General features: G+C 42.7%; 1 protein-coding gene across 7 annotated transcripts in view; it reads left to right on the top strand.

Moving 5' to 3' along the window:
• The first annotated feature begins 1,737 nt into the window (after nt 1–1,737).
• The window catches only part of ARHGAP17 (Rho GTPase activating protein 17), a 62,612-nt gene continuing 55,646 nt past the window's right edge, over nt 1,738–8,703 (top strand). For 6 of the 7 annotated variants that reach the window (XM_090023652.1, XM_090023646.1, XM_090023651.1 and 3 more), the window contains exon 1: nt 4,940–5,001. In XM_090023652.1, coding sequence (XP_089879778.1) covers nt 4,955–5,001 — 47 coding nt within the window. In that variant the 5' untranslated portion in view covers nt 4,940–4,954. Of the gene's footprint in view, nt 1,896–4,939; nt 5,002–8,703 lie in introns of those variants that run through there. The other variant, XM_090023647.1, reaches the window with a different exon arrangement.

Genomic DNA, 8,703 nt, shown 5'->3' with positions numbered 1-8,703 from the left:
CCAAGGGAGGTTAAGGTGCCGGGGGGGACTCTGGGAGTTGTAGTCTTTGATCCCCGGAGCCTGCCTAGCTGATGCACCTGCTTTAGAACACCAGCAAAGAGGCAGGGGTGGGGAACGCTGCCGTTGGTCGAGAGACCCCTTTGCTCATAGGCAGGCAGGGTTTTTTGGGTAAATCTGATATCTTTTTTAGACCAACTCAAATAGTTGGAAAAAAAAGATTTTTTCCAACTATTTGAGTTGGTCTAATAAAAGATATCCACCCTGGTCCTGCACCTCTTCAGGGACTCATGAGTCTTCTAAGCTAGAAGCCCTTTGATTTGGCAACCATCGATCATGATGGGTGCATAAGTGGTCATCCAGACCTTTGACACATCTGCCTCAGCAGGAGTATGGAGGGGTGGAGGCTGCCCACACCTCCCACCCCGTTTTACACCATTGAGACAGAATCCAAAGGCCAGACCGAGTCCAGACATTTGAGTCATTTATACCCATACACTTGTGTGCTCCAGTGTGGTAGAAAGCCAGTGCTTGGGAGCAGACTCAGTTAATCAAGTCTGTGAACCATGCAAACTGAAGCACCTGGTGCTGCATTGCACGCGTTTGTGTTAACGGCAAAATGCACATCAGCACTGAGAAAATGGCAGCAGCACGCTTTTGAACTAAAACACCCTTCATGTGTTTTAGTTCAAAAGCACACTGCTGCCATTTTCTCAGCACTGATGTGCATTTGGCCATTTATACCAATACTCATGAGTCTTCTAAGCTAGAAGCCCTTTGAGTATTGGTATAAATGGCCAAATGCACATCAGTGCTGAGAAAATGGCAGCAGTGTGCTTTTGAACCCTTTGTGTTTCCATGGCTGTAGTCGTACAAGTCCCCAGGAACTGAACCTTGTGTGGCAGATGAAGATTTCTGCCACTTAACCACAGGCAACTCCATAAGCCTTTGGGGATGGTGTGACCTCCTCCAGGTATGCATGTCATTGATTGCAGTTCGGCCCAGCCTGTCGGAGCAGCAGGCACTCGGAATACATATTAAAACACCAACAGTTAATAATACATGGTCTAACTGGCATCATCTCCTGGAATCCAAAACTGGGGCTGGGAGCAGGGGGAGACACATGAATGCTGCTTCTTAAGTGATGCAAGTTACATGCGCTCACAAACACTTCACCTTCTCCCAAATCATCTTCCTCGTCTCCTCAGAGCCCAGCACGGAGCAGATGTCACTTTCATGGGACTTCATGCCATGATATAATCTGTACCGAGGGACTGACTTGCTTGCTGCAAGGGCTGAATATAAAAAATGACCTCCCTGCCCAGGGCTGGTTTGGTAGTGAGGAGACCAGGCAGTGCTGAGCTGCAAATTGGGATCCTTGGCCTGTTTCCAAACATGTCGCTCCTCACGTGCTTTCAGCTCAGGGCGAGGGTCAAGAGCATATCTTACAACGCGGCCCCGAGCAATGGTAACAAAGAGTAACAGCCCTCGAACTTCCCACTCCTCCCACCACGTCACGTGCCCACAGGCACCTCCACATCCGAGTCCTCCGCGTGCGGGGCAGCAGGGCATTTCCGCCCCTCACAACAACATCCGGGCAACTTCCAGCACCCGGATGTCCTCCGTCCCAGGAGAGCGACTCGCTCTGTGCCCCATCCCCCGTGGGGAGGCGGGGCCGGAAGTAGCGGCGAGGGTTTCCGGTGGGTGTGGTCAGGCGTGTGGGGGAGCTCCGGCGCTGAGGAGCATCCGGGCCGGCGGCAGCAGGAGTAGTAGCAGCAGCAGGTTCCCCGCGGCGCGGCAGGGGCAGGGGCAGGGGCAGGAGCCGGAGCCGGAGCCGGAGCCATCATGAAGAAGCAGTTCAACCGCATGAAGCAGCTGGCAAACCAGACCGTGGGCAGGTGGGGGCCGGTCCGTCCTTCCCTTTCCCGCGCGTCTGGACCCTGGGGAGGTGGGCTTGCGGGGATTCAGGCTTGGATCCTTCTGAGGGCCCGCGGACCACCAAGAAATGCTTCTCTTTCACCAGTTTCCTTCTTTAAGAGCGACTGACAGCAACTGGGGTTTTTCGGGGGGAGGGGCTCGCAAATATGAGGGAAGGGGGTTTGCAATACCAGATTCAGGAGGGGATGCAGAGCCCCCGATGAGGCAAGGGGCAGCACATCTCTGCGTGAGGAGTGATGGGCAGCCTGAACCTCTCTCCTGGTTTCGCTGGTGTCCGGAGGAGGTTGCCTGGGAGGTCCCGGCGGGGGTCCTGCAGCCGCGCAGCTTGTGGGGGTCTCACCTGCCTCGTCTGAAGTGTGCGGTTTCTTGCTGGGAGGGGTGCGCTCAGCATTGCTTGGTGTCCTGACACCCGTTCCTCTGTGCGAGGGGGTGTCGATGCAGGAAGGAGGGAAATAAGGGTGATGATGATATTTAGATAAATGTCCTGGCCCTGCTTGGGAGCAGCTGCATAGCAGCTTGGTCTGGCTGTGGAGACAGCATCATCTTTTCTTTTTAAGACTATAAGCTTTGCACAAAGTTTTTTGGCTACTTTGCCTGTGGGTCTCCTTTCTTTTTTACTTGTTTGCTTTTATTTCCTGAAACTTTTATTCAGTGTGGTCTTTTTTTTTTTATTCTGTTTGGACTTGTTGGTAGGCATCGTATTAAGGTGAAGAGGAAGGATAAGTTTTTCTCATAGGCCTTTTAGCACTCGAACTGCAAATTTTGTTAGTACCTCCATTGTGAGGTACTAGATAAAAGGTGCATTAGCCTATTTTAACGTGCATCAGCAAAAGCGCACATTTTTTGTGGCGCTTTAATGTGCATTAAAATGCACGTATGGAAGCAGGTCAGGGATATCAACTCTCATTGGGATCCTTGGCCTGTTCCAAACATGTCTCTCCTCACATGCTTTCAGCTCAGGGCAGGGGTCAAGGGCATGTCTTACAACGCATAAATGCTGCCATTTTTTAGTTTCTGATGTTTTGGGATGTCTTGCTTAGCTTCTGCTGTCTGTGTTGAGGCAGTATTTCTGTATCGCTTCCATGTCCTGAAGAATGAAAATGGTAACGTCGTTTTTCTGAAATAAAAGTTTCTGAGGTGTATCTATATTTTTATAGGTCTCCTGTTCACTTGCTTTGTGTTGCAGATTCATATTTCTTGCTGGGACTAAGTCTCTCGTTATACCTGGTGTCCATCCTTCTCTTCAGGAACCCACTTCTGAATGATGAAAAAAATGTCAGCCAAAAATACTGGTTGAAGACTGTGTGAGGTGGCCTTTCACTTCTCATTGTAAAATAGTGACACTTTGACATTATACAACCATGCATTCATTCTCTAAGTGACAAGAAATCGACCTATGAGAGTTGATATCCCTGACCTGCTTCTATACGTGCATTTTAATGCACGTTAAAGCGTCACAAAAAATGTGCGCTTTTGCTGATGCACATTAAAATAGGCTAATACACCTTTTATCTAGTACCTCACAATGGAGGTACTACATTTAATGCACATTAGCAAAAGTGCATTAATGAACATGTAGATGTGCCCCCCTGTGTTTATACTATGCCTTATACAATATCCCCTGGTCCTAACTGGATTTTCTGGCAGCTGCTGTAATCTAGGTTTCAGTGGTTTGGGTGAACAGATGCAACATGCTGTTTCCCACCTCAGAAAAATATGTATGACAAGGTGCATAAGATCTCATTAAAAGTATGTAGGAATGTGAAGATAGGAAGTAGAAGTTTCAGGCTAGAAGATGACCTTTGACTAATGCAATAGGGAAATATCTATTACAAGAGTCCTAATGGAATACCCAGCTATCAAAGTAGTTTCCTTACTGCTGTTCTCAGGGTGTGGTTATGATGTAGGCCTGACTTGCTGTTCACATGCCTTTCTTTGGCAACAGGAGGTTACCTAGCATTTGTGACTGATGTTATGAAGCTTACAGATTTAACTTAAAATGTAAACAAATGCACAAAATTCTCTCTTATAAAAATCTATTTTAAATGACATGACTATTAATAAGTCAACACTGAAAGATTTTAGAAAAATCTTAGATATTCTCTTTTGCTTGTTGTAGGGTTTGTTTTTTTTAAGCCTTAAATAAAAACATTTCCTGACACCTTATTGTTGGGTGTCTAGTGGATACAAGGTACTAGTGTGACTTCTTTTTCTAAACAGCATTAAATCAGTTATCTTTTTCAAGCTGCACAAATACTTATATGGAATAAAGGATCTAGAAGAAAGTATGCATCAAATTTTAGATTGGTGCACCTTACCCATTCTGTATTAATTATGCTCTTAATTCAGATTGCTTGAGCATATCTGCAGTACTACTGTTAGCTGAATATATTTGGTTCTTTCTGCTCATCACAGCTTTGGAGTGGATTAAATGCAATTTTGTTCCGTAGTGATACCTTTCCTAACTATAAACTTGCATATTTTTATTTTTTTGTCAGTATCTGTAGATACAATATGTTGATTACAAAAGAAATTCAGGGAAATAATAATAATAAAAAAAAAGCCGTTCTTTTTCTAAAAGCTATGGAATAAAATCACCAAGAAATCTGCTGGCATTATAAATAAGGAGAACTCGGAGGTTTCAGTTGCCTTCACATTTCCTTACAGGATGCCGTGTAACTACTAGTCTTCGGTAGGGATTTGGGGAACAAAGTTGGCAGGTTTCAAAGCAGTGTTTTTTAATGTGCATGTGGCTACACGACTGACCACACAACTGTCTTTCACAAGTCTAACTTTTATTTAGATTTTCACTTGTGCACTCAGGTCATGTTTTTTAAGTTAGTTAATGTAGTGAGGCCTATAAGAGGCTTGCAGGGAGTCCTAAACAATAGCTCAGAGGTGTGTACTGTGTTTGTTTCAATAGGTGTGTTCACTCCAGATACAAGCAACATTTTAAATGTCAGCATTTTTTTACAATGTTTTAGCTTCTCAAAGTACGGAAGAGAGGAAGCTTCATACTATGAAGACCCCTGCAATCTACGTGATCACTCCCCTTTGGAGTTGCAAGTTAGTTGGGTTTAGTTTTGGAGATCTTTCCACCCTCTGTCCCCCATATTCTCCTTTCCCATTATTAAGGAGAAACCTATTGTGATACCACATCCACTTAGTGCACACTGCTTTCATAAAGCTTGGGTATCCTGTTAGTGAAAAATAATATGTTGCTCCTGAGCCATTATTTAATAGTTATTTTAAATAGTTATTGTTTCTAAACTTAAGAAAATAATAGCTGAGCAAGTTGAGCAATGGTGACCTGAGAGAGCTCATCCAGCAGCCTGAAGAGGTGTGAAAGCGCATCCAGCAGCTCCCCTAGCTGTGCACGTGGTCCAGTAAAAGATATCGTGTACAATCCATGCCTTCTGCATGCTTCCTAGACCATCAGGGCTACAGCAACACTCCAGCCCTGCTCTAACACTGGAAAAAAAATTTCTTTTTATGCACTAGTGGGCACAAACCTTTTACGCACTAGTGGGCCATAAACTGTAAATGTGCATGCAGCCTTAGTTTAAAAAGTGACTGGTGTCACTCCAGCTTACCTCTCCCATGCTTGCCTTGCATAGTATCCTTGTGGCATCTATATCTAGACAGAATTAATTGCACAGTCTACTTCTGCTTTTCTTTTCACTTCCACCTTCCATGAGTTTTGGTTCTCTGAAATAAAAACCAGGAAAAGAGATGGCACCATGTTATGAACAAGAGGCTGCAAAGCATCATTGATCAAGCCACTGCAGTTTGGGAGACTTTACCATGGAAAATATTGCGGCATCTCTTTCAGGATAGATAGGAACCTACACCATTGATGTTGCTATGGGTATGAATGATTCTCGCTTTCTTGCAGTAAAAAGGATGCTGTGTATTTCATACTCCAGGCTACCATTGTGACTTTATTTTGGCAGCTCATCTGTTCTGTTACTTACAGTCTTGTCCCCTGCTGGAGCTCTTGTGGTTCTCCACAGCAGTCATCTTCTGCCCCAGGTGTAGCTTACAGTGGTGCAACAACAACAGACTAGTCAGAAGCAAGCAGAATTACAGGAACATGATGGGAAATGAAATGAGGTTCTTTACTGTTTCTTGGGGCATGCATATGAGATGTGCATTGCAGAATAAGGAGCAATTTATGAGAGTAAGAGAGAAGAAAAAAGCAGCAATAGGGAAGGGCTACACTTGAGCAGAAGAGTGACACATCTCGGGCTACCTGTAAGCTTGTGAAAGAAGAATGTAAAATTACAAAAATCTTAAGGGATTTGAGAGAGAATGAGTGAAGAGGGGATAGGTAAGTGGAGCAGGATTCCAAAATTATTCTCTTGCCAAACTTTATTCTGCACCTATTGTGGATGTTACAAAATGAAGTAAGGAAGCTAAGAACTATCAGCTATCTGCTTTTTAGTACTTGACTGTTTTCTTGCAAATCATGCAGCTGTAGAAATGAGAAGTTCTGGGTGAGCTGGATAGAGCTTGAAGAACTTTTGTCAGTTCATAAAGCAAAATATCAATTTCTTACGTTTTAAAATCCTTGAAAGCAAGAATATACAAGTGAAGGGGTTCTAGCAAAAATTAATGTGCTCTTCAAGCATGTGTGGTGATAGCTGGTAACTGCTGCTTCAAATCAGGTTGCAAGCAACTTCATTGTAACCTTTCCAGCAGGGAACTTTCTTTTTAACTCAAGTGAGGTGATATTATTCTTCAAAGCCTTGGGGTTATGTCTCTTTCAAATGTCAAATCTCGGCATAGCAGTGGATGTTCTTGTGTATCAACATCTGGTCCTTTTTTATGACTCTTGCAGAGCTCTTACCCTTTTATAATGGAAGTGTATTCCACAGGCTACCTCTGGGTTGTTAAATGTTCATCTTCTAGATCTGACTTTCAAAAGGCTTTGCAAGGCTACCAGCAATGTCAACTCTTTTAGGTTTATCTAGTCAATCTCTGACATGGATCACATTTTTGGTATAAAAACTGAGCATTGATCAAAGCCAGCTGGCTGAAATTTGCTTCCCATGTTGGTGTTTCTATTAATGACCTGAGAAAGTGGTCAAGTGGAATGCACTGGAATCAGGTGCCAAAATTCTGTGGGTTTGTCTTGAATTTAAAATGGAATTAGTGCCCCTGCCTTAAATAGAGAGACCCTTTATTTCTACTTACAAGTGTAGCTTATTAGAATGATTCTTAGAGGAAACAGTATTAATACTGGATGGATTGACCTGTATCCTCATATGTAGCTTTATTTTATTCATAGCCTCATAATAAGGTAGTGGGTAGTCTCTAATTGGTTGTGGTCCTAATTGGGTTTGGTCTGTTATAGAATTTAGAATTATTTTTTTTTCCTTTGGGCACTTATTTTGTTATAACCACCATCAAAGAGGACTCAGTCTTTGAGAAGTTCCCATACTCTGTACATCTTCCAGTAGGAGAAACCTGCTGTATTTTTCAGTTCTGTTTGTCTAGATGTAATTTTCTAAGCAAGGCAGAGAATATTTTGCAACACTTGTTCTCTGGCATTTGGGGAGAGAACAAAGTAGTGCTGCAGCATAATTTCTTTATCTTTACTCTGTATTTTTCTTGAGTTAGTAGACATCAGGCTCCTTTCATTTCAGTTCCAGAAATGAGACTTGGTCAAAAGGTTCTCTTACAACTTGCATGGAAGTATTTAGTCTCCATATAACCAAGATCAGCAGGTTCTCACCAAAGTGTATCCATGAGAAAATAAGGTTTGGGGTAGAAGCTTGACAATTCACCTTTTCATGTGTAATTTGTAATCATTACAAAAACAAAACGAAGGTTCTAAAAATATTGTTAATGGAGGATATCAAGCATTGTGAATAATCATAACTTATTTGAACTGCATGGTCACATGCATTGCATGTGCAGTGACTATAAGGGTGTATTTCTGTAACATGCTCTCTAGTTAACGAAATGGGATTGTAGTTAATGAGACTGCCATGTAACAGTCACTGGGCCACATCTAAACCATGTGGCCTCTTTCCTGATTCCACTACTGTTTACAGCAATTCCTTTGCTTTTAGGATATATTTACCAAAAAGTGATTTATAATTGGGGGGGGGCCACAGGACAAATAGACTGGGAGGATCATCCTATCTATTCTAAATTTTGAGGTTCATAGTCAGAGATGTTTAGATTTTCTCTTAAATAATTTAGAACATAGGCTGCAAATCTGAATAACCCGTTTTCTGTGTTCACCTCAGATCTTCTTAGGAAATCTTATGAGAGAAAGGACAGCAAAGCTGCTATGGTATCATCCTAGCTAACTCTCCAGTGCTTGGGCACAATGTGACTCAACAGAAGTATTTGAATGCATCTTTTAATAGCTCACACCCTGAATAAAAATGATTGGGCTAAACTATATTTAGTAGTTCTCCAAGTGATTTAGCACGCTTCAAGGCTTGAATGTGGAATCAAGAATATGTTGTCTTACCTTTAGTATAATTTGTCAATATAATTTTTACAAAATACTAGCAATTAAGTTCCACATAGATCAGTGTGGTCCATGCTAATGAAGAACTCTGTTCAAACATGTTAAAGCTTTGGCTTCCAATACTGCAGCATCATGCAGAAACTGTAAATTCAGGGTATTTGTAGACTATTTCAAACACCTCTTCCTTATATACATTTCTGTTTAATACTTGCTGCATTGTTATTTCTTCTTTTTATTCCTTCTGTATGCTGTCTTAATGCCCCCCCTTCCAATAAGCTTTT

This window comes from Crocodylus siamensis, chromosome 12 (assembly GCF_052110815.1).
Source record: "Crocodylus siamensis isolate JL-2025a chromosome 12, ASM5211081v1, whole genome shotgun sequence".
NCBI classification, from domain to species: Eukaryota; Metazoa; Chordata; order Crocodylia; family Crocodylidae; genus Crocodylus; species Crocodylus siamensis.
This window is presented reverse-complemented; position numbering and strand designations above follow the sequence as displayed.